The 27677-nt window shown below is 32.9% G+C and overlaps 1 protein-coding gene across 4 annotated transcripts in view; it reads left to right on the top strand.

Moving 5' to 3' along the window:
- The window catches only part of LOC129965717 (1-phosphatidylinositol 4,5-bisphosphate phosphodiesterase eta-2-like), a 162501-nt gene that overhangs the window by 55831 nt on the left and 78993 nt on the right, over nt 1-27677 (top strand). For 2 of the 4 annotated variants that reach the window (XM_056079840.1, XM_056079839.1), the window contains exons 2-3: nt 20513-20680; nt 26819-26860. In XM_056079840.1, coding sequence (XP_055935815.1) covers nt 20513-20680; nt 26819-26860 — 210 coding nt within the window. Of the gene's footprint in view, nt 1-17165; nt 17337-20512; nt 20681-26818; nt 26861-27677 lie in introns of those variants that run through there. The other 2 variants (XM_056079836.1, XM_056079837.1) reach the window with 2 other exon arrangements.

Below are 27677 nucleotides of genomic sequence, written 5' to 3'. Positions count from 1 at the left end.
CTACAGCCGAGATGAACACAGGACAGCACACAGCAGCACTCTACAGAAAACAGTAGCCCACAAGTAGTAATTGCCCACAGCATAGAAAGCGGCCAGACAGAATTCAGCAGGAGAGGAAATCTTCGGAGCTTTACCCTACGGTCTCTCCTAACGTTTGCAATTCTCCATTGTCTCCTCGCTTTAGTTTTATTCAACTGCCGACTCACTACTACATGGCTGGCTACTCCACACAGACACCAGGACTCGGCACACAGCTCAGTTCAGCGATCGCTTGAGCTTTCCACAACGCTTGTTCTTCGTTGCTTCGTTATCTTCTCGACGACTCGATACTTGTCTACGACTCCGACTGACTGCCGACCTTTTATTTTATATTTTTATTTTGTCGCCAAATTCGCCACCAAATCGCCAAAGGGTCGTCAAGTTCTGAGATGACTGATTCTGCTCCGATCAGCATCCAACAAATCTGATCGTAAAACGGTCTTTCCAGTGATTGAACTAACCTTGCTGGGAAGCAATATTACATGTTTGTAACAATATATGCATGTGTTGATGCTCTCTAGGATAAACCATTTGACCTAGAAATACCTGAGTTATGAAGTATTATTTACTAACAAAATCATTGTTGAATAGCAAACAAATTTACTTTTAAGGATAAAAATGCAAATTTAATTAAAAAGAATTAGAGAAATATGAACAAATTAATTAGAATTTAAACTAATTAAAAATTTAATGAAATTTTGGCGTTTTTCCACTTTAACTACCCAAAATATAATTGTATAAAACTGATTTTAAGTCATTTTAAAACTTGAAATATTCTTTTTCATGAAACTAGTTTAGTTTTTTTTTCTTTCATGACACAGTTTTTTTTTATTGAATTTTGGTAATTTTCTTAAATTTGCCCAATTTTCATCATAGATTTTATTGTTGTAAAAAATTTCAAACTGTTCCCAGGATTTTATCAAATCGCATGATATTTTTATTGCCCAAAGATAAATATGAAACATTCTACCAATTACCTGCGCAGTGTATAAGAGAAAGATAACTACCGCGAAAGAGAGCGCACAGTTTGAAAAAGATTGCAGTGACAAATTTTTAATCGCTATATGAAATCATAAATCATCATGCACACAATAAACAAAGTATTGCAAAAAAAAAAAAAGCTATAACGATAATGCAGCCTTAATATCTGTTCACAATTCTGATGTTTAAAATTACTTTTTTTGAAAATGTTTCATACACATAAAGTTACGAATAAGAGATTTAAATGAAATTCAACCCGGCAATATTCTTAAAATAACAACAGGTCGCCAATGACAACTATTATATTTGATAGGGATCTTTGATTGGTTTTGAAAATACTAACCGAAATACAAAGCATATTTATTTATTTTTTTATTACTCAGAGAATATGCACATGCAATGCTGCTATTTAAAAGCATTCTAATGACCATATCCTTATGCAAAAAGGCGTTTCTTGTATACTCATCTGATTTCAATTCCTTTCAGAAATGTAGAAGTGAATTCTATTTTTTACTTATACACCCCTATAATTATGATTAAAAATATACGCATTCTTCTGGAAAACTTTTGTTTCTTCAGTTTGTTTGAATTGCTGGATAATGAGTCATCACACTTATTATTCTTATTTTTTATGGTGCCGATTCATGCCCACGTGATAAACATAAAATGAATCACGCCTACTCAAATTTTGAATCTGGTGCGCATCAAACGCTCATAATGATAAAAACAATTCTTTTAAAATTATTTAGACGCTTTATATTTCATTTCTGAATATTTAATTCTTTTTATTAAAATTTAATTTTTTTAGTTCTTAAACAAATTTATTAAACGTCGTTTTCTATTAACATCAGAATCCTTCGTGTTTTATTAAATTGTTATCGGATATGTGAGTTTAAAAATGAGTGTTGTTATCCTTTATGAAATTTAACTGATAAGAACAGCAATAGACGAGTAAAAATCACTGAGAGAGAAATGTTAAGAGAATGCCATAGGGCCTCTTTCAAACTCTCTGCTTTGTATAATTCGGAAAAGACACTTGAAAACATTTTCGAACAACAACGGCCTTATCTGCAAGAAATAACCCTCCCCCTCTTGCTTTTAACTATAATGCACATACTGTGCCCTTCCCTACTGTAATGTATAAAACATAATATTTAAAACAGTTTTGAGCTTACATGGTTGACCTTTTACAGACTAGCCTCATTTCGTGATATCAGCAAACTTTAATATAGTTATTAAAATTCATTTTTGTCGCCGTGAAAAAAATGTTCAACAAACAACCCGAAAATGAGTTACGAAATTCAAAAAGAAAACAGTTCTTTGCAAAAATACATCTCTATTTGAATGAACTTGAATGCACGAAGGATGCTCTTCATGTTAGCGCCTTTCGGGCCTTTACATCAACAGTTAAATAAGAAAGAAGAATGACTTTCTAAAATATGAGAAGGAATGGAAGTTTCTTATTCATTTTGCGAAGCATGATTTAAATTTATGTTACAAAAATGGGGCGTCATTTTACGATTTGTAAGCAAAGTTCCTCACACTAAGAAGAAGGAAAGACGCAACTATAGAGATCTCTAAAATAAAATCATAATTTATAGCAGCCATCGAAGTCCTTCATTGACATAAAAAATAAATCGCTTGGAAGAAGATTTTGATTCAAAAAACAATACGCATGTTTGAAAAAATTAACATTCATAAGCCTGTACAATATGTAAAAAGATTAAAGTTTTGACTGATAAATATATCGGTTTTATAAAACTATTTTAATTATTAAAATAACGCTTGCTTCATTTGGTTATTTCAATAATGGTTTTATGAAGTAATTTAATCGAAATATGGAGCGTAAATAAATGTCACGCGATTACAGTGACAGGAACTTTAGTTTTTGAAATGAGGAACTTGCAATGCCCTTCTGAAATAAGTCGTTAAAAGTGTTTATCACGAAAACACCCTTGACAAATTGTTTAGGCATACATGATAAATATCTTACGAGAAATCTAATCGTGAAATAAAAATCAATTTATATTTAAAATCATGCGAAAATGAAACCTAAGCAGAAGAGAAACAAACAATTTTAAGATTTTAAGAAACCACTTTGAAGAATGGAATGTCGCTCTCAATGTTGCATAGGATCGCGTGAGCACAGGAAACCCCAATGAATTTTTCTGGCGATTTGTCCTTATCCAAAGACATTTTTGGATTTCAAAAGGATTTTCTCTTTATTTTCGTGCGTATGTGATTTCACGATCTGACACTCGATTTTTTATGAAATGAAATGTGTCATGACACGCGGCTGCATATAGTCAGAAAAACAAGAAAGGCTAGAGGAAAAGTACCCGATAATTAGTTTTAATCAGCGCGTTATAGGGAAAGATCTGTTTTTACTAGAAGAGTTCCGTTTTCAAATGACTTCATTTTACTTCAAGTCACAGACTTCGCTAACATCACAAGAAGCTAACATCACATCTTACCGAAAACCGATCGTCACTTCGAAGTGCGCATTCGTTTTAGATTTGATTATCAAAATGCGCATCAAATATAAATCTTGACTATTAACTGTTTTAAGAAATAAAAAAATATGTTAAAGAAATTTGTAAAAACTGATCTATTAAAAATAGAGGTGCGGAAACGTTTCGAAAACCTCTTATTCTCTTAGTTTTAATTTTCATTAATGATAACAATACAGCCTTTTTATGCCTCTAATGATGTGTTAAAACGAGTTATTGCTATGAAGACTGCAATTTTTTCAAATGCTGTGTGGTCACTTCTGGATTCACGTCATTTGCTTTGAAGAATTAAAAAATAAGCCAGTTTATGAAAAAAAAACCATTCATTATGTATTTCTCATGATTAAAAGAAAAAAAAGGAATTCGAACATTCCTTAGGTTCCCGAACCCATTAACGGAAATCATCTCCTTTTAATATTGATAAAATGTAATAAGTGTCAAAATTCTGTTGTCAGAAAAAAAGAGAATAGTAACGGAATGGCGAAAAAGCAAGAGGAAGAGTGAATAAACCGAATAAAAACTGTTAGATACAAAAATTTTACGTTTAAATACTACAATTCAATTTCTTAATATGACTGGATACTTTCTATATTAAAAACTAAGCTGCACCCAGAGGGAATATGCGTAGACAGCTCCTGCGTAGAAACAGCGCATCACTCAACCACGCGTTTAGGATGAGTTCCACCTCTTTGCTGTGAGACGACGTTTCAATATGGCGCAGAAAGCAGTCGCATCGACGCATTTCACACTGAAGAGATGCCGATTTTCCTGCCGCGATCAAACTCAGATGATTACGTTTATAATTATAAAAAAGAAAGCTCATATTGCAAAAAAAAATTTAAAAAAATATCGCAAACTTCTCCTTTTTTATACTTTAAAGATGCTCTTTCCGACAAAATAAAATATCAACCAGCTTTGTAGCATTTATTTATTTAAGAATGGAATTCAAAAAGAATTATAAACGACCTTAATTGTGAGTTCTTCATTGATTTTTCATCACGCGCTGTTGACTCCATGTTGCACCGAAAACCCGTTGACTCTCTGCAGACTAAATCCGAAGCAGTTCAACCTTCTCTCATTGGTATGGTGTGGCAGCTTGAAAAAGGGTGGTCATTTTGATCTCAATTCAAACTTCAAGATTTATCTCACAACTACTCAGCGTAGCTTCAAGACGAAACTTTAAACATCCAACCAAGATCAAACTTTTAATGATTTTAAAGAGATTTTGGAAAGAAAGGAATCAAAATAGTTATCATATTATTTGTAACTGTAATAAAAAAAAACATTATTTACTGCTCATATACAAATCTTTACCTTTCTAATGCGCATTGATATTAATACCATATATTTCAATGTGCATTAGAGTATTTAATTCCTCCTCCTCTGGGAATAAAAACAAAAAATGCTGCTCAACTTCATGCAAACTGCCGAACAGCATGGGTTATCTTTAATATTAAGAGAAGTAACCTTTTGAAAAATTCTTCATTTATTACACGGCGAATATAATTAACAGTAGAGTAATCAATGTAGCTGAACCAATAAAACTTTTGTAAAGTTCTTTTTCCTCTAGATTGGTTCAGAGGAAAAAGAACTTTACAAAAGTTTTTATTTATGCTTTTTTCTGAAATTTGTAAAAAAAATAGTCATTAGAAAAAGAAATTTATAAAATATAAGAATACTGTAGATATACTGATTATTGTACTACATGTACAGTTACTCGAACAGTATGTGAAATTATTCTTATTTATCGATCGAACTTCATTGAGTCCCAGGTTGCAGAGCGTCTTGCATTGAAATTGGCTCATCCGACTGAACAGCCGTTGTTGAAAGTGACGGTGTACAACTCTACCAAAGAACTTTATAAGCCATTTCCCTCGTAAGTTGAAGTATTTTTTTTCCTTCTCTAGAAACGCACAGTTTATTAGTAAGGTTATTTTCGGAACGAGGCGTTGCGAATGTAAATTTCGAAAGCGGCTGAGGTAAATAATTTGAGCAACCGGCAATTTTGGAATGAAGGAAGTCCGGGAAGGAAACCGAATGAAACAATTGAACAAATGTGTTACTCGAATAGGTTGGCCGCTTCTTCCGCATTGCCGATATTTCAGATCTTTCTCGGACAAAAGTGGTGTGCGTGAGTGCAAGTCCACTTTACCAACCGCATTTCGACAGTGAATGGGGCAAGTGGATTCTTGCATCGCCATTATGCTTAGCAAATAATATCGAAATGTTGGTTGTTGTTAATGGTAATACCTGTTCGAATTGGACTAGCCGCTGTTGGAGACCAGCTGCATCCGTCGGTTGAATAATTGCTAAAATTTTTAATTGCATATTTTGTGTAGCTTGCTCGTAATGTCTTAATCATCAAAATATGTTTTAACTTCTATTTTGGTGGATATATAACTCGCACTATTTACACTGTATTATATTATTTATTTTTAAGGCAAGTGCCGTTCTATTTTGTTCAGACTTAATATGTCCATATCAAAGAAAAGAGCGGTAATGTTTCGAAATGGATACATTTTAAAACATTTCTCAGCATTGTTTGGTTCCAAGTGTAACAAGATTCGATATTTTTTTTAAACCATGTCTTAAATACTATCAGTAAAATTCAGGAAACTGATATTTATCCAATATGGAAACAAGAGCCCAATCTTCGTATCTGGATCAATAACAATGGGAAAAAAAGTCAGGATGAAATATTAGTAGCAACCATAAAACTGACAAGAGCTTTACTTCAACAATGAAATATGTTGTTGTAAAATATGCTTAAAGTATTTTTTAAAAATTTATTGAAAATAGAAAAATTGGTATAATTGAAAATAAAACTTTAAATTTAAAAATGATGTAATTTTTTTTTGCTTCAATATTTTCGGAAATCGTAAAATTTCTCTTAATTTGATTAAATAAAATTATAATTATAATTTCAGAAAAATCTCTTTAAGATGCCAAAGTACATATGGACAAAATTTGGTACATTTGAATCATTTATAAATGACTTGCACTTAATGGTCTCCTTAACAATATATTATTTAACTTCAAATTTTAATAGTGAGGTTGACGCAACTTGCATGATTTTAGAAGTTACAAAGAGATTGTGCTACACATCTCTCCAATTTCACTTCAGTTCTTCATAGATTGTTACTGAAATTATATTTTAGCTCTAATTGCCATAATATTCAAAATCTTTATTTGAAGCTTGATTGTAAAAATGTCTATTTTCAGTACTGAAATATAAGATGAATACTCATAGCTTGTTCGTTGACAATGGAATGGTTATGAATACATTTGTAACAGCAATGAAAGCGACTTGGATTTTATTCAAAATATCATTGTAAAATATACTTAAAAATGTCTATAAAAAATAATTAAATCCAGATTAATGAATTTTATGGCAACTAAATCGGTATAATTGAAAAGATAATTTATTTGAATTACTAAACGGTGTAAAAAATCATTTTTGTGCAGGAATATTTTCAGAAATTATCGCAAAAGAAATGCTAAAATCTATTTCACTCTCATTCACGCCCATTTTCACTCTCCAAAATATATAAGTACAAAATTTGTGATTTCTAAGTCAGTCGGTTTGTACTGTAAAGCACCAACACTCACATATTCTATTAGTACAGATTCTTCTACTATTAGTGCAGATTACCGTCTCATTCATACTTTGAGAGGATTCTGCTACCTCCCCTGATAGGCAAAAAGTAGTCTTACTAAATTGCAATTCTTAACAGTGATTTAATTTTTCAAAGGATTCTGAAGCTTATATAGGAAATGGAAAGAAATGACAACAAAACATGGTGCATATTTTATGATAAATTAAGGAAAATAATCGATGTTTATAAAAATTTAATAAAAGGGCAAAAATTTCACGATGTGAAGGCTTATCCATTTTTCCTGAAATTGGCTGTAAATAAAAAGATTTTTTAGGAGGGGGTGCGATCTGCTTCGAAGTCAAAATGTGATCGGTTGAACGTTTCGATTCATTTTCCAATTGTGCACTGAAAACGATTGTGATCTCCCACATAATCAGCGATTGTATTTTTCAACTACGATCGGGACCATTTCGTTTGGTCACTAATATTATATCAAAATTTATGAAATTTCTGTTCAAATCTACATTACTTTTATATTTTGCCTTGTTATTTTTAATTAACTGAAAATATCTTTGTTTTCCTATTGCATCATTTTCTTGCTTTGAAGGTCAGTACTGACCTTCTTAGACCGAATCCGGCTCACTGAAAACTTATAAATGCATGCATTTATTGTCACTTAATATTTTTAAATATGACAAGTACGACTGATTTTACGCTGTAAGATAGAGTTGAAAGCCAATTCAAAAGGCGAATTCAGTAAAATATTTTAATCAACTCGATATGATTGATTTTAAAAGACACCATCTCATTTCGCTTATTCCTCTTTGTGCACAGGGCTCCGAGCCACATGCGATCTTTAAACATTTCATTCTGACCAACATTATACTTTCAAGAAAAATGTATGTAAATATAAAGAAGAATAGAGACAAGACAAAGAATTTGCAAAACAGTCATTGCGAGTAATGGACGCTTTCATGTTTTTTAGTAACCTTGTGTTCCTCAGTTTTGTCACTACGTGATTTAACTCGTTATTTGAGAACTTGCTGTGAAGTTTTCAGTTCTGTTTCTCTGAATGAATAGTCAATAATTTAAGAAGAATTTTATTCAAAGAGATTGCATTTTTGACAACTTATCAATGTTTCTAAACTAGAAGACACGTTCTTTAATGAGAATAACTTCAGACGGAAATTTCACTACCTAAATCTAGAAAATATGTGAATAGATTTTTAATTTGTCCATGATTGATTCATTGAATGGGTCACCCTTCGGCTAGACATATTTGGAACGGTGGTGGACAATCTATTATCGCTCAATTAGAAGTATATAAAAGCCAATGTGGAATGAAAGAGAATTTTCAGCTCTGCTTCCGATTTCATATTTCCAGAAAAGTTTTTGTAAACGAATTTACGGAGCTGAGCGCAGATTCGATTCGCCGCCTTCTGCCCGGATGACTTTCGGTCTCGCTGAATGAATGGGCGTAGCCACTGTCATTCGGAAGCGGACATGAGAAATGCTGCAATGTTTTGTGAAATACTGCAATGTGCAAATTTTTTCAGTCAAAGCTCAACAATAACAAAAGCAAGATGTTGCAGAATGTGGATTATTATTCCGGGTGTCCGAATATTTACGAAAAAAAAAGAAAAGAAAAGAAACTGTTCTCTATTATTTTCTTCGCAAAGATAATCTGATTAGACATAAAAAAAGGTAAAAAAATATAGAGAGAAAGAGAAATATTTTGTGGTCTCATTTCGTGTCACAAAACCTGCAGTCTATGAATATCCTGAAAAATTTTGCGAGACGGTAAAAATTTCCATAAATTTTCTTCACTATTTTTAAAAACGTAAACAAGAGAGTTTACTTACAGGATGTCACAATCACATGTTAAATACAAATGTACGAAATACATTGTATTAAACATAACACTGTTTAAAGTTTTTCTGAACCGTCCTACCAGAAATGCGCTGTGAATCTTAAAATTAAATTCACGCGAAGCATTCAGTGTGTTTCATGTGAACACCAACTGATATTATTTGCAATTGTCGGTCGTTCACAAAATGAGAATGATATGATTTGTGCAACGTTCCTTTTCTTCCGTTTGAATTGTCTCCATGCCTCTCACTGAATCATGAATACAAGAGAAAATAACCTCTCCAAGATAAATTGAGCCAATTCAGAATATTGTCGCGTTCCTCAAAGTAAGACATTGTCTTCTAGGCCGTGGCTTCTCCTCTTAGCAGAAAATGCACCTCTCTCCCTTCGAACCATTGACAAAGTGCATCTCATACGAGATCACCTGAAGCTATGCAAATCTTTTTTATTTTTTATCAAATAGATTACTAAAATTGGGGCAGAGTCTCTATGTATCACTCTTGATGATCCCAAAAAAAAATCATGTATATATATATATATATATATATATATATACTGATCGAAACTTCATGAATTCAATTGAATGAGCTTGTCGTGAGTCCCATCCTACTACGAATTCAATGATTGACGAGAACAGGCTGCTGAATGTCTTGATAGATGGGTGTGAATTTTTTCATCATCACATTTGAGCTACAGTGCATTAAACTGAATTAAAAATATTAAATGAAAGGGAAAATTCTACGGTAACGAGATTTATATATCGTTAAAAAGGGAATTTTTTGAGTTTTAAGGTAATACAAAGACTGCTTTTGCAAGATTATTGTTACGAAAGATATGAACATCCATTTCCGTAAGTAAGTCACAATTATTGCCCATCTGGAGACAGTTAAATCTATATTTGCGCTCAATTAAATTTTCTGTTTGACTATTTGTATTCTTGATTTCTTTTATGTTTTTTTTTCTTTGTTCTTCTTATTGAATGTAGGAACTTCATACTTTTTTTTTACTCACTTTCTGCACCTCAGACATTAAAAATGGGGGGAAAAATTGCTAGAAAATGGCTAATTTTTTAAAAAATAACTTACCTCTGTAGAAGCTGAATTTTAAATATGCACAAAATAATCCCGTTATGGCGAAAGACACCCCGATGTCTGATTTTTAGCAAAAAAATGTGAGTTACTCTAATAATGGGTCAAAATTCGGATTCCTGGAAAAATGCTCCTTTAGCTAATTAAAAAAAGGTAAAAAAACAAAAAACAGACATTGCTTATATTTATTAGAATTAATCAAATAAAGAATAAAGAATGATTAAAGTATTGCAAAAGTTCCAGAGTTATACCGATCTTTCAACTTTATATTAGCTGGCAATCGTACATTTTAATTAAAAGGCGTTTTTGCTGTCTTCCTCTTTTTAAAAAAGGCCCCGTCAGTAAGCAGCCGACACTTTGTATTGCAAAGTTACTGAAAAAGAATCAACCGAAAGCGCCCATCCTCGCTTTTTGTTTACCTTTTTTTCTCCGTCTGTTCGGAGCGGCAAGGTCGTCTCATCGCTCTCTCTTCACTGCCACTCGACTTCCAGTATAATCAGAGAGATGTTTTCTTTGAATTGCCACCTCCTCTTCACTTCTTATTTGATTTTCGCTTTCGCCTTTTCACCGTTTCCCAGTCATTAGTGCAAGGTTATAACAATAACAAGATGTTACTCCATGTTTCAGCATCGTATGAGCAAAAATGAATAGTAATGACACTTGTGTCGTGCAAGTACATCCCACGTTTCATTCGGTGACTGGGGGGGGGGCAAGCCTTCCTTTTACGATACTTTTAAGTATGGAAGACAAGAAGAAACTTTCGGAGGCAACGCAGCATTTTAGAAATCATTAGCAGGAGGCGTTGTATTGTTTTTGTCGGGGGTGTTTTTATTTGCATTTGCCCAACAGAATGGCTGAGCAGAAACCGCGGTATTAAACGCCCATAAAAATATGCAAAATCCTATAAATGCTTTCGTTTGTTATTGCTAAATACAAGGTACATTGAAACCTCACTTTGCATTTGAAATCAAGCGCGCATTATTCTTCGGAAATTCGTGGAAATCAAAACATTTTACCTCGGGCATCATTCAACCATTCCTGCAAGAAGAGTTGACTGAGGAGAATCTTAGAACGAGAGAGTCGCTAGTTCGAGTCCTTAGAGCTATCGTGCACGACGCGCATTAAATACTATATCAGATTCATATGCCATGACGATCGCGCATAATGGAACCGAAACCCATATGGCTACGCTTCCTAACACCAGCTACTAAAAAGGTACGTAAGACCTAAAGAAACAGAATGGAAGCACCATTTTGAAACAGTTTCACTATTTACAAAAACTAATACGCAGAATGGAAAAAGCTTTTGGCAGATGTCCACCTGAAATATGCCGAACTGTTGACGTATGTCAGAATGAGTTTACAAGCTCATCGAAGTGGTGTGCGATTCAGTGCTTTGATCAAGAGGGTTTGTTTCTAAAGATACTCTGACTGACAACGGCTGAGAAAGAAAAAAAGACAGCTATAAAATTCAGAATGAAAGAAGTTTTGCAAAATATTCGAAAAATGATAAGATATTTTTTTATTCTTTGGTATTTTCCCCTTTTCTAAACACAAAGATAATATGATTTTCGTAAGAAGTTTAATGACCTTAAAAAAATAGCGAGTAAAAATGTAGTGTCTTTTTAATATTTTCAGTTAATCTATTGATATAGTTAAAATTTGTTTCCACAACAGGGCGTCTCGGTTAGAGAATTTGAGGAGATCTAAAATGCAGAAAACCTCTGCAAATAAAAAGGAGAATGCGTGCCTTGTTGATGCTCTACAAGGAAGAGCTACACATTTTAGAACAAATATGCTTAAAAGTTGTTCACATCAAAGTGATTATTTTTGAAAATTTAATTATAATTTTAATTAAAGATGAAGCGAGATTTTAGTGATTTCCGCTCTGGCTTTCAAAATCACTTGAAGAAATTTTACATCCTTTTCAGATCTGGAAAAATGATCTTTTCTTATAAGAATCGAATCATCCTGCAATATTTCCCTTCATTTTGACAATTTTTAAAAATATTTTTATTCATAAATAAAAATAGCCAACATTGTTTCAAGGAAATTCAGGCCGAATTCCCTGTTTCCTTAAATAGTCAATCATGTGTTTTTCTTCTACTCTTGAAACTCAGGAAATAAGATTCGGCTCGCATATTCTTTCGCAATCTTGTAATAAATTTTTACTTCTTGGTTTTATTTCATTCCATTTTTATGAATTCCTTAAACATTGGCCATTAAAATATCGAGTGTATTAAGGAATAAACCCAGTAAGGTGAAGGATTGTACTTGTTATTCTTCAATTTTCTTTATCAACATGTTTCAATCCAGCTGCTGAGCATGCTCACATAATGCATGTCGACTGCGCCGCTCTGACAGTTTCATGCTCGCATCAACAACACGTGAGACGAATGAGAAGTATCCTGCATTTTGGATAACACGCGCAGTGATGGTTTTTATGCGATTCTGACAGGCAACTGCATAAGAAGATTCCTCTTCGCAAAGACCGCAACTGGCTTGAGACTGCTCAAGTAACGGTAATGAAAGTTTGTCAAGACTTGAAGTTAAAAAAATATTTGGCAGTTGTAGCCCTGAACATCAAATTACATGCACGAAAATTAAATGAAACCATTCATAACTAATACTTCAAGCAAACCGCTGGTCGTCGAAGACGGCCAGTTATTAAAATAAAATACAAAATGTTCTTCGAGTCTATTAATAAAAGCGTTCAAAAATGCAGGAAAATTCGTAATTCTGTTTATTTTTTACAATAATTTGTTTTATTTTACGCCTTTAAAGATTTCTTCCTTCAACTGATAAGAACATAAAACTTTCATTTATTCGGTCTTTCTCTTCGGAGGTCAAGAACAAAGTTTTCCGATTGATTAAAACAACTCTCTTGTCTGCAACCGCGCATTTTTCATTTCACTCCAAATCGAATGCATAAATCTAAAGAATAACGAACGGAAGTCCCGCAATTTGAATCGCACTCAGAATTGAACAAATAGACTCAAGTGTTCGGAATTTCAATTCTTTGTAACAAATTCGAATGAGATGTCTTGGATTTTCCTGGTTTCTAATTGTCAGTTATCATAAAAAATTTAATTCAAAGAAAACTTCATTTCATATTCAAAAGTTAACTTTAAAGAAATTCTTCTCCCTAATATTCACTATATGGTCACCTTTAGTATGAGGCGAAAGGAAAAGCATTAGCTTTGATGATATTAATTTATTTTTAAAATTCTGATAAGACTCTCTCTCTCTCTCTCTCTCTCTCTCTCTCTCTCTCTCACACACACACACACACACACACACACACACACACACACACACACACACACACACACACACACACACACACACACACACGCACATATATGTATATATGTATGTGTGTATGTCGTGATTTCAGGCATTGATTAGAAGCAACCCTGGTATCTTAAAACATTATTTACTTTCCAGATGTTTATTCTCGAGGATGATTCAAGGGACTAAACATCCCGAATGAGCTGGAAAAATCACAGTTCTTAACGTTTTGCCCCGAATTAGATCGAAGTATTCTATTTCTAAGTTATAAATGAATATTTGACGTTGTAAAATTATAAAATAACTAAATTTAACCATTAAAATAGTTTCTGAGGATTTTTACTGAAATTTAACCCTTAACTATTTTGACTTTTTATTAACTAACTAGCCGCATTTAGAGACCAATTACTTAACTTGAATTAATGGTTGCTAAAAAATTAGAACAACTATTTTGTATAAATTATTTTTAATTGATTTTATGGCAAAATATTTTTATTTCTATTTTGGTAGAAATATAACTCAGAGTATTTTAGAAAATTTACACCGTTCTGTTAATTATTTTAATTTTATACGTGTACCTTTACAGGTCTAGTTGTATCATAGGAAAGAGCAACTATGTTAAAAAAATATTTCATCATTGCTTGGTTCTGAAATTGAGTCTTATTTTGTGAAACATGATAAAATTTCAAAAAATATATTAAAAACATACCTTTATGCAGAAGACAACTCAAGATGGAAAAATTAGTCAAATCCTCAAATTTTGATAATCACCAATGGAAAAAATGCGAGGACGAAATGTTAGCTGCAACAATGGAATATGTTATTATTACAAGTTTAAATTACATTTCAGAAATTAATTAAAAGTAGAAAAATGTTACATCAAAAAAATTTATGCCATTGAAAAGATAATATTTTGAATTTTAAGATCATGTAAAAAATAATTTTTGCACTGTATTATTTTCTAAAGTTATCACGGAAAACTCCAAAACAAATGACTTCATTTTTAAATAATTGAAATTCTAATTAAAATTTTTTTTAAAATGACTTCGAGTTTAATTTCCACCCTCTTAAGCATATGTGTGCCAAGTTCAGTTGTTCTAGATCAAACGGTTCGCAATGTTGTGCTCCTGATTCAGATACCAGCTAATAAGCTTGGGAATCGTCGCCCGCTTGACATCGGACCGCGACGAGTGAGAAGGGACGAATGCTCTGTTTTAATGGGTTGTTAAGTAGCGCAGTATATCTGGACTATTTTGGATTTGATTCATGGTTAAATTCACGCTGTCATTGCGCCAGGGTAAGCGACCAAGAGTCCTGAAGGATGCAGACAATCCGGCAGTTTTTCGAGTCATTTTGAATTTCTGAAAGTCCTGTCGTCGCTTTACACTACGCATCGCAGATGAAAAATTCCGCGTTTTTATAAACCTTTGAATTATTAACGGAATGCGTTGAATGCGGAAAGCGAGTTCTTTCTATCAAACGAAAATTCTTCTCGCTAATTATATAAAGACTTGCATTCATTTGAATTTATTTACTATTGAAGTTTGTTTAGAAATGTAATGAAACTCTAATCGGGAAGAAAAGGAAATGTGAAGGTATTATCAGTATTTATAGAAAGCGCATGGAAGCTCTTTTAACAGAAAAGAAAAAAAACACTTGTAGCTAATGCAAGGTTTTCGTTAATGAACGACTTCGGTGCCTTCTGAAATTTATACAGTGATGATTGTTGAACCATTCACGAATTAAAACGATTACTTTTTTTTTTAAACTGCAATCATAAATAAGAGAGAGCTTCACTTCAAGACTCTTTGCAATGGCTCCGAAGTGTAACCATACGAATAGTTTACTCTAAATTTCGTTGCAAAACGAAATATTCAATAGAACTGTTCAAATAATATTTTGAACAACCTAAAAATTGCTGAGCATTCATTACAGTGGATCAGCATTACTCTGAAATCGCGTGACTTACCGAAAGGGTTGCATATATTGTTAAAATCGCTCATTAGAGGCTGCCATTTATTCGCAAGCGCATGATCGTACGAGTCTATTAGTATTCTCATGTGAGATTTGTTGGCCATTGGGATAAACATAGCAGAAAGTTGTTTTAGGGAAATAATATATTTCATTCAAAAAAAAAAAAAGAAGCAGTGATTATATAATTAAAATTTTTCTAATTGCATTTAAGCGTTTGCTTTCGTCACTTAAAAAAAAAAAAAAAACTACTGCCCAAAAATGATGTGCGATGAATTAAAGATTCGTACGGTTCTTTTTGATTTCTGGCTGCATTTTTCCCTTAGTCATTTGTAAGAACATTATTTTGAGGGTAATGAAGCGTAACTCATTAAATGAGATGGTCACTTGGAATGAAAAGACGGATTATCTCGCAAAAACAGTCACGGAGTCGTATTCATAGATTTGTCTGGATTGTTGGTGAAGATTTAACCGCCTGTCATCAAACAACCTCGCTCCGAAATTTGCACCAAATGTATTGAAATAGAGAAACTGTAGGCGATATTCGAATCTGTTCTTTCCCTCTCTTCACGGCTTAAAAATGGAAGGGAAGAGGCGATAGCAGCGCGTCTCATGACGCGGATGATCATCCCCCCAGCTCTACTTCAGAAATGTTGACTTTATAAAAATCCTGACTGCCTCTCCTGTAGCCAAGAAAATGACACTAATATATCCTCGTGCACTGTTTGAAATATTCAACTCAAAGAACATACCTCTGAAGCAAGCTCCCTTTCAGTCACCAAGAAATTTTTTCTCTTAAAATTCTGATATATATATTAAAAAAAAAAAAAAAAAACTTTTTCATAAGCGCTTTCTTTACATTTTTCTTCGTTCACTGACTTTTTCGATATTTATTAACTCTGACTTGCTAGCATTTGGGGATAGCAACCTTTGCTGCTGAAAATTCCAAATTTTCCAGTTCAATAATAATAATAAATGAGATGGTAACTTTTATTAAAAAGCAAATTCTGAAATTGTTTTAAAGATATATTTTTGTTTGATTTTCCACTCCCCCTTTTCGATCGTATAAACGAAAATGAAAGGAACCTGTTTCATAGAAAAGGAACACATTGGAAAGCATGCCATGGAACTGCGTAGCAAAAGTAGCGAAGGTGAAAGCAAACTTATTACTACGAGTTCTAACAGGTTGGGCTGGCAACGTCGGTTCATTGTTTACTTCTTGCGAGTTAACTCGAGTCAAAAATTTTCATTGAGGACACTTTACGAAACATTTTCTAAAACTTCTGGATCCGATCGAAAAACTTTTGTTTTTAAACCACACAACCTTTTGCCATGGTAAGACGTTTGAGGCAAAAATACGTAAAGGCAATCAATTTCCTAATGAATGCGGTTTTGCGCCCTTTCGAAAAAACGAACATTTCCTGGTATGTGGAGAGAGAAGTTTTTAAAATCCTATCTAAATCCGAGAAAGAAAGAATCCAAGTTTAATGATTCCGTGTTGAATCCGACCCACCCATGCGATCGTTTTAATCCACTCATTAGATTCCTCTTTTTCTTCCTTCCCAAAATGTCCGGACTTTTTTAAGGGCGTCGATGTGTTGATAGGAAGGAGGGAAAAAAATGTCGCTTTCGTATGTCGGTCGTTAATTGTTACATTGAAATTCACTAAACGGATGGAGATTTGGTAGATCAAGTTACTTTTACTACTTTGCAGTTGCCATTTTTACTTTTAATCTTTGAAATACTACGTCGTAGTTGGCGATAAAAATGGATTCGACGACTGGCACTTGCAAGCAGATGGCACAACCATCTGTTTCAGTAAATTCCGCAGCTTTAGAGGAATAAAATTTACCGAAATGCAGGCACTTCACAATGATTCTTTCATATGCGTCTCAGACAGAGATGCACATTTTTGGAAACCCGCTTTTCTAAAAAAAGTTTTCAAAATGTCGGAGGCAGAAAAATGGGTGAAAGTTGAAATGTGCTGTGAAGGTAAATGAAAAATTCTTTTCATTTTTAAGATATAGATAGATTTCTCTCCGTTTGAATTATAAGTCAATTTGAAATAATAAACATAATATAATTTTGAAACAGTTTCGAAAATTTTCCGAATAATCTGTTATTTATAAAACTGAAATATGTGTATCATCTTTTGAATGCTTTTTATGTTAGTATTTACATTTTAATTGAATATCAATGCCTTTTGTTTTTTTTAAAAAAAAATAAGCAAATAATTTGTTAAAAGAATCTTAACGGTATTTTTATGGTTTAATGATACCTTCTATTCTTTGGAAAATGTACAATTTTGATACCATACTTCGTAAGGAGATATTCGTTGTACAAAATTCAAGCTCATCTAATAATTTTTGGACAGAATGTCATTTCAAGAGGAAAATTTAAACATAAGTCAACTGGATAATTCGGGAAGAATTATAACTTATTTTAAAAATTAAAACTGTTTTCCTATGAATTTGTCAAAAAATAATTTTTTTTTCTCTCCGTATGTTATATAGTGCTCTGACTGTGACCAAACAAGCTTATAATTCATTTTTTTTCCTCGTTATGTCTGTAAATTGGCAGCATTGCTGGCGACCGGATATATTCTGAAACCTGCTATACTTGCATAAGTCTACTTTCTTCTTTTTATGACTCTCAGCGTTTCATAGATCGCTTTTGTCATGTGCTTTGAAATGGATGGTGTTCGCATCTTTCTTTGATTATTGACATTTACAGTTTTGTAGCAAAAGTTGCAGAATTTTACATCCTTATCCGTGGAAGCAACGGCTTTTGTACTTTATTATTATTAGTTATAAAACTGCATTGAGAAATAATGTCAATTAACATATCACCTAAGCGCATTAACCTTGAACCACGATGCAACAGTTGCAGCATCAGCTGCTTCAGGACAATTTATAATAAATTGAAGAAGAAAAAAAATCCTCCTCTTTCGTTTGATATTATTGGCTTGCCCAAGAATGATCTTTTTCATGGATGAAAATCACCTCTTCAATTTATTTCAGGATATGCGAGGTAGCGTGTTTTCCGAAGCAGATTCCTTTCTTCTTCAGAATCCGCGGGATAAAATATTATCCTTGCATGTATTTTTTTTTCCAGCCGCGAATACATTATGGAATGTTTCGTCCCTTTCTTTATACTTGCGCTCCTTTTGCAAATAAGAGCGTTATGAATGAAAATCAAAAGTGATGAACCGCATTAGTAGAAAATTTGTTTTTCGTTCGCTTTTTCAAAATATCTAAAAAGAAATGATAACAACGTTAAGTTATAAAATTAAGAATTTGTAGCTGGAAAGAAAAATGAAAATCGGAAATCATAATCCAAAATGTATCGATTCGCGGCACATGCGAGAAAATATTTAATTTTACGAAACTCATCAAACGAAACAAAATCACTTCATTCAATAGGTTTGTGGAAAGTAGTTTTTGGAAGCAAAAAATGGCTGTTATCATACAACAGTTTAGTAAAAGTATACTTTTCAACTGATGTAGCAAACCTATCAAATAAATCAAATTTCCTTATCATTATTTAAATTTTTGTTTACATTAAGCAATTTGTAAAGCCAAAAAAAAAAAACAATCATTGCGAAAATTATTTACAAAATGTAACGTCAAAGATTAAAAAAAAATTAAGTCAAAAGTAATAGGTTAAAACACGTAAATTTAATATATCGTCTCGCGAGAGAATTTAGCATTAAGACAATCTCGTCTTTCGCGACGCGAATAAAACAGAAAATGAAATTTTGCATGTATGTGTACAAAATTTGGAAGTTAGATTTATTTTTTACCACAATAGTAATGATTTAAACCATATTTTTTTAATACAAAGTCACAAAAATTGTGTTAAAAATTATATCACAGTCGAATGGGTGCGTTTAAAACGCGAATATTTATCCTTCTGTTTTAAGTTGATGCAAAAATGATTCTTGGAATGCAATATTATCGCAGACAGTGCAGACAAAGACTAAAACCTCGCGCAATTTTTAATGAAGTGACATTTTGATTAAATCTTGGACTCTGAAAAATGGAAAGCCATTCTGCTCCCGACTCGAAGAGCACCGAATCTCGATCGATGGACTTGGCGTTGCTCGGATTCGCTTGCCTCTGTTCTCGTCCCTAAGCTTTGTTTAAGAGTCTGTCAAAGAATTTGCAAATGAAATGAATAATGATTTTCACTCGCAGCTCGGGGAAAACCAGATTTTCCCGAAGCTGCCTTGCTTTGTTCCAGGCTCCACATTTCTTCTAAATACTCTTCATGGATGGACTTTGATATAATCGTTGCACAGAAAATGCTTACTTCAAAAAAATTAGAAAATGATAATAAAATCGAAATCATTTAACTTTCTGTTCTCTTCTTCATTTCCAAAACCACCACCTCACGAGAAGAGTTTTAGAAAAATTGTTTATTTGTATTTGTGAAAGTTGCATTTATGTTATGAAGGGAATTTATGAATACTATGTCATTTGCATTTTTATCAAATTTATTTCCACATTGGTTTAAAAATGAAATACATTAAAATATAACATTTGGTCTAAGGAAAAGCCTCTTAACTTTTCGGGAATTAATATTATTTACTAATTCAGTCACTGCAACGGATGGATATCATACACTGAGAAATGATTAAGCTTCAATGACATTTTTTTGATTTTTCCCCGTGTAACAGAAAGTCTTATCTTTTTTTAATTTCATATTTTAAAAGAACGTTCAAAATTAAAAATAGTTTTCGTATAAAAAATAAAGCTAAAAATGATGAACTCAATGAAAAAAAAATATAAAATACTATTAGTTGTTTTTCATTGCTGGACATATCTCTATTGTTTTTAGAGAGACTGTTGAAATAAAATGAATTTTTAAATGAAATGTATCTTTCTGCAGTGGCTAAAGATAATTTATCGTGTAGTAGAACGAAGTGACACTGCGGTTCATATTTTTAAAAAATTATAGGAATTTAATAATGAGTATTAAATTCCTAATAATGATTAAATGATAGAAATTTATTATTTTTTTTCTAGCTTTGTGCCTTTCTTCTCTACTTTACTATAGTCTTGGTAGAATTGAGACAAAAAATTACTAAGCAAATTTGAGCTTTGTGATTTGAATATCATGTTTAAGGAGATCATTTCTATGTTTTACTGATTTTTCTTTCTTTGCAGCCATGCCCTTGCAAATGATCATCAAAGGCATGACGATGGGAACGGTGATGTACAAGGTGAAGACGTCGGACAAGTGGTACCGCCGCAAGTACAAAGTGGACATACAGAACATGCGCCTCTCCTACGCGCCCTCCAGTAAGCCCTTTTGGCGAGGGAAAATCACTTCAGGTAAATGAGCATCTCGTGGAAATCATGTTTGAGAAACAATTTAAAATGTCTGTAAGGACGTATTTTTATTCGTGTTCTAAGCAGCAAAACTTTTCCATCTTACGGTAGTTACCGCTTCATCTCATCGGTTAAGGATTTTGAAACATTCCTCGATTGGTGAGGGCAACTGAATGGAGCGAAATCAACTACCTATTTATCTCGTCAAGGGAAGAGAATAAAAACATTTAGTTTAGCCTATCTATGATCCATTTCAAAAACAAAAATTACGAAAAATTCACCAACTGTTATTTGTCGACAATTATTCCTTACGCAGGGCATCTCAAGAAAGTGGAACAAGCCTGCCTTTCCGTAATGACTGAAAATTATCAGCCAATCAGGCGCCCGAAGATGCAGTGGCTTCTGTGCAGGGGAAAGTGAAAAATAAATTTTTTGTATTAAACAATAGCGAAAAAATGTCAGCAAGTAGAATGCTTTTCGTACACTCATCTACAAGAAGACAAAGTTTCGCGCTTCTATCTGTCGGGATATTTAAAAAACAAATTTATTGATTTAGTTTTTTTTAGTTTAGTTTCTTACTCAACAAATTGACTGTGGTTCATTTTTTCATACTTCTGACTGGCGTTCGTGCGGGACTTTCATCGTCATTTCCAGGAATAATATACATATCACGAAAGATTATTTAAAAAATGGGAAAATAATCAGAAATTTTTTTTCATAAAATTTAAAAATGATCAGATAATGCATCATTGAAGTGCTTAAAAACTTATTCAAAATGAAAACTTTCGAGAATTGTGCAAAGTGGCATTCTTTGAACAGTACTTGTGCACATGCGATCGAGTTCATCACTTGTGACCTAAAGAAAGGTTCTCTGAATTCGTCAGCAAAAATCTACAGAGCGTGTGCTGCCAAAATTCTTTCATTCCTTAGTTCATAAAAAATGCCAATCAAACGAACTGAATAGATCGGTAACGACTCGGTATACATTTGACAAAATGGAACCCACCAGAGAGTTTCTAAAAATGCCACTCAACACATTTATAGGAAATGACCGCTGATGATGAACCACAGATGAAAAAAAGATTTTATTGATCCAAAAGGGATCATTTTGAATATGAATATTTATATTTCGATTAAAGTTACATTCGTCAGTCCAAATGGCATTTTTCAGAAAAGACGGATGGTTAAAATTTAAATTTTACAATCAAAATGCTTTCATATAATTGCCCACTTTTTTAAAATATGAAACTTGTGATTGGAAGTATATATGTAGGTGCAATACTTATGGAAATAAAAAGTTGTTCCACTTTTTTGAGATATCTTGTATACTGTTCGTATTTGTATTATTTTTTAAAAATGTTATGGAATGTTGCTGCGTGCCCCGCATTTCAAAATGTCAAAAACTTGACTCACATCGGCATTCGTTAGAGGAAGGGGGGGGGGCAACACATTCGTCTCCATCAGAATCATCAATATTTATTGCTTGGTCTTGCTTACAAAATGCAAAGGATTTCTCAAAATTTTACAAGGAAAAAGCTGCCAGATTTTCAGTTTAGCCCCAACATTGTATTGATTTATTTCAAAAAAACTTTTATAATTGTTAAGGATTTCAGTCCTCTGTTTAGCTCACAAATCCATTATTTTTCTCCATCATTTTATTTTGATAATTAAATCGTAGTTCAATGGTTATTCGTCGCTTTTAAATCAATCCAGATCGCTCTGATCCAGATAAAAGAATATGAACCTCATCCTATGGGGAAAATAACTATCAGATGCCTCTTTTCATGTGAAGTGAGAAATTTATCACTGGCAGTCGTTTAAGTTGGTTTAAAATGCATGCTCGGTCCAGATCTTGCTTCAAGACTGATAAAATTGACCGACACATTTATCAATACTTTTGGTTCATTTGATTTTGAACTATTTGCTAACATAAAAATAATGATGACGCGATCAAACTGAGCGATGTCCATTGTAATTGTTTTCTAATTTTAGATAATGTTTGTTACTGAGCTCTATTTTTATTTATAATTCATTATTATAAATTATAAAGTTTTGAAATTAGTATTTTTCTCCGATTCACCAACAAGTACGGAATGAAAATTCAGCTGAAGGAATGATTAACTGATAAATGAATTCCGAAAATAAAATATAATATTGTTATTTTAATTCATGAATCGCTAAATTTTTGCACCACACATATTTCAAACTCTATTCTGATGGGTAATCAGAATAATCTATGCCGAAAATGAGTAGCTTAACAAGCAACACCGCGCTTCTCAATTTTCCAAATTTTGTAAAGAAAGAGAAAACTGAATTTTTTTCAACCAGTAATGAATACGGTGGGTTTTTTTCCTCACATCGGAAAAATCCTGCGTGGCTTTATTTTCATATTAAAAGCAATTTTGTTTGAACTAGTTTGTTGATTTACTAACACTTGAACATTAAAAAAGCAAAACCTTTTATAAGCAAACAACTGAATATTTAAATATTTTCTAAATCACTAACATGATGGAATTTCAACATAAACTATGCAATTTTAAAAAAATAACTATTAAAAGAAGACTTTTCCAATCTAGCACCTTGTTTATTTTAGACAATTATGACCTTTTCAAATATTTGAATTGAATTAAAACGTTGCTTTCTGACTACTGTAAAAAATTTTCATCTGTTTAATATGACTACAGATGAAAATATGATTGAATTTATGACTACTGTAATAAATTTTCATCTTTAGAAAATAATTTTACTACAAATTCAGATACTTAACACATTTTTTCCCGTAAAAATATCTGATGATCTATCTTTCGCAACATTTTTAGCATATTTTCTTTAATATTTGACTTGAAACAATGAAATACTTTGTTTAAAAAATGAATAAGCTGTTTGCATTTCAAATTCAGCGTTTCACAAACCGTCTTCAGTGCAGCTTGGATGAAAGAAAGGGGGGGGGGATGACAGATGAAAATCTGCTGCTCAGTGCAGTTGTTCTTACCACCGTGCAGTACTTACTCATTTGCTTAGAAAAGCGACTTTTACGTGAGATCCCATACAGTTCGAAACAAATAAATTCAATAACAACTGCAAAAAAGCAAAACCTGTTCTCTCCACCCAGTTGAGGGCAACGTGAACAAAGGTTGGATTCCCACTACGTGTATAAAAAGCAAAAGTGTTTTAGAGGAGGATTCTTCTGCTCCTGATGGCCTACGAGATTATTATCAAGCGAGCATCTGACGTTCCAAGTGATGGCAGTGCCGTTTCTTTCGAAATAAAATCAGAAGTCAATGTCCTTGTTTGAAGGTAGGTTAGGTAATAACCCTGTTAAAAACTCGATTTTTTGAGAAAATATGATTTTTTAAATTTAATATTCTTATATTTTTGCAGTTTCTTTATAAGACCTTTCGAATTTTGTTTCTTAGTCCACTTTTTAAGAAGTTACACGGATTTTCATATTTGTATTGATAGATGTTTTAATGCTATTTTATAGCTTTAGATTTTATTTTCTAAAATTCTCCACATTTCTCTTGAAAGACCACATGCATTAAAATTTAATGCATATCTTTTATTCAAATTTGGCATAGTCATTTCTCAACATGATCTGCCATTTCTGAAGAAGAGAATTTGTAATCTATTCATTTAAAAATGTACTATACTTGTTTTAATGCTTCACAATACGAAAAAAAAAATTGAAAATTTCGTGGTATTTATCAGTCGAGACCCGATATTTAAAAAACGGTTAGAAATATCCAGCTTATTTTTTGGTTCAGAATCTAGATAATATATTTTAAAGTTATCTTAAACATTTTAAGCACATCATTTGATACGTCACTAAACTGAAAGACTTCAGCTTTTTACTTTTTAGCTAAAAAAAGCTCCCCATTTTTACAAACGTTTATCATTTAACTGGCCTATTCTGGTTTCATACATAGTTTTTCAATCCCTTTTATGGGCACATTCAAAAATATAGCTATATTAGAGCCTTCTTTCCGAACCTAGTCACATACCTCAAGCCTGTCATTCTTGTTTGATGATCAAATAACTGTCGAAACGAGGAAGTCTTCATCGACGTCTCGAGCGGATGCCGTCGCCTCTTGGGTGTTTTCTTGGGGTAACGGGAGAGAGAACATTTCCGCTGCCCCTTTTCAACAAATGTACCGTTTGAAAAACAAGAGTGTTTATTTTTAGAAAAGAAAGAAAGGCAGGAAGGAAAATTCGTTCACGCATTTTCTCTGTTCATACTTTAGTGACTATTTGCTAAAAAGAATGAATCAATCATTTAAAAGCGAAATTCATCACATTTTAAATAAAGAAATTCAGAAAAAAAATGTTGTAAAATATAAGAGTCAACATATTTTAATTATTTTCTTCATTTTATTGCGCTTAGCAAAAGTGCCATCCTATTTTGAGGTTCCCATCCATTCGAAAGTTTTCACTGCCAAGTGCTTTTGCGCACAATAGGCTGGAAATAAAATGCCATTTTACCATCCAAGGGTCGGTTTTACTCCTGCGTAGAGAGTTAGCTCGAAATAAATAGGGTTATTCATTTTCGGTAGGGTTGATGGCGACTCATGGCTAAAATGATCTTCGCCGATCTGTCTTTCCCGCTTTACAATGTAATGGCTGCATCGTGACCTGAATGAGTGTTTCTCGGCGCTATGCAATCGTGTGTGTGTTTGTGGGGGAGCTGTTTCGACTCATTTCATGTGAGTCAAATGAGACAGGAAAAAAAAAAAAAAAAGAAAAAAGGTAGGATCTAAGGTTTTTCCGAGTGCAGAGCGCACCTTTTCGAAACTGACCACAAGCGCGTATTTCCCCGAACGAATTGCATCCTGTGGAATGACCTCGTTTTCCTTTCCACGATGTGTTCGAAACTCTAGCGGGTCATTGCCTCTGGTTTGCCGAAAGCCGTGACCGAAATGTGTGAAAATGATTAATCACGGGTTCAGTGACTGATCCCCGAGAAATCTCGCAATCCACTCATTAAAATGGTCTGCAAATTATTTTTTATTTAATACGAATTATTTGAATGTTGTAATGTGCAATGTATTTGTTTTTGCCGAAACCTCCATTCAGTCCGAGGAAAAGAATGTACACGAAATTACCCTTCTACTGTCAAACAGAAATTTTAATCCAGAGCGAAATTTGGCTTCATCGTCGCCAGATAAGTAATCACTGTTACACGCATTATTAAGGCATCAAATCTGCTCTTTCATACAATAGGATAAATTATTTCATGAAATAATGGAATGATATATTTTAACACATTTTAATTTGGCCAAGCTAAAGCTTGTCTCCATTTAAGTACACGTTTCAGTCATATTAAATAACAAGTGACATTTCATAAATGTATTCCATGTTAAACATTTAGCAGCCAGGAGACAAATGTTTCATCAGTAGCGAAAAAAATAGTCGCCAAAGGAGGTGAGTGAGAAGTCTCTTCCTAGGAAATTTTACATTCAACGGAGAAAGACGCTCTTTTTTAATTCTTAAAAAGTGTTGAATGTTTCAAGCTCAGCTGGTTTTCAAAACTGTAATAAAATCCAGCGGATTACTGCAGTGTTTGAAGAAGATCAAAATGTTGCGAAATGCAACATTTAAAATTCAGATGAGAGTAGTGTGCAGCGTAGTTCAGCTTGGAGAATATCTTTTCTCTTTCGCTAAAAATTTCTGTACTTTGATCCAGCGTTTCACGAATTCATTCGCTGCTTACTTTCAGTTATTTAGGTTAGATGTTATCAAACATTTATCCTATGTACCTATCAAATCAAAATTTCAATTAAGAACGCCGCGCATCAGGAAATAACTTAAAAATGCTTGAATCAAAGCGAACATGATATTATTATGAATACAGGATTTTAATATTTCTGTTGTGAAGAATTTTAAATAATTAAATTTTTCTGTACAATTTATAAAGCTGAAATTTTTTCCTATTTTTACTTCATAAATGAGCAACGCATGACGCATTTTTTTTATATTGCATTTCCAGAATGAGCTTTGTTTTTCGATTATGCTAACAAGAACATTGTTTCTAAAAGCGCATGCCTCGTCTATTTTTAAATTAGTTTTGTCATTTCAACTGCTTATCTTTTGCATGTTATTTTGCCAGGCGTTATAATTTCTCTCTTCCTATGTTTTGCCATCTAGCTTGCAAGTGTGGCTCTTTCGCCGGCTCTGGAACAAACATTGGTGAGTTGTCGATTTCTGTTCAATTTATATTTGGTGTGCTCAAAAAGTTGTGCAAACCACCTCGCAGCATTCGTCATAACGATTTTAAACGATCATAAGGGATCGTTTAAAATTGTGGCCCGTGAAGCGGTTTGAACATATATGTATAAATATGTGCGTGTGTGTTTGCAGAAGAAAACTAGGAATCTTGATACGAACGATAACTCTCCTTCCTTTATTTTTTTTCCCCTTATGCTTATTCTTGCTATTTGCAGACGATAAGATTGAAAAGTTATTTTGAAACAAAATTATTGTCATTGTTATTTTCAAACAAAATCATGATTTTACGTATCTGCTGCTAATAGTCAACATTTACTTTTACTGTTCGTCCGCAAGATTAGTTTTTTTTCAGAAGTTAGTCAGAAATATTTATCTTTTCGAACTCTTAAGAAACGAGTTCTATAGAAAAACTGTTTCAGGTAGGGGAAAAACAATGGACTCGCCACCCAAGATAGTCCAAAATCTCAGACTTATTTTCTCACCCTCGAATGGTTGATTTTTATCTCACATGAACAGTTTTAATTTCAAAATCGTATCTCAAATGCGATCTTTGGACACCTGCTGATTCGCCTGAAATATTGGTTGCGTTCATTTTCAAAAAGTCTCTTAGGCACAACTTCAGGTTCAACATTTCTTCTGGAAAATATTTTTAAACGTCAGGTTGCGATAGATATCAGAACCGTGTTATTTTAATAGCTTGACATCTGCTTTGCTCCTTATGAATACGAACCATCAAATCTCTTAACGTCATATTGGTATTTAAAATATAATTTCCAGA

Source organism: Argiope bruennichi, chromosome 4, assembly GCF_947563725.1.
Source record: "Argiope bruennichi chromosome 4, qqArgBrue1.1, whole genome shotgun sequence".
NCBI lineage: Eukaryota > Metazoa > Arthropoda > Arachnida > Araneae > Araneidae > Argiope > Argiope bruennichi.
Note: the sequence above shows the minus strand (reverse complement) of the source record. Positions and strands in the feature narration are given on the sequence as shown.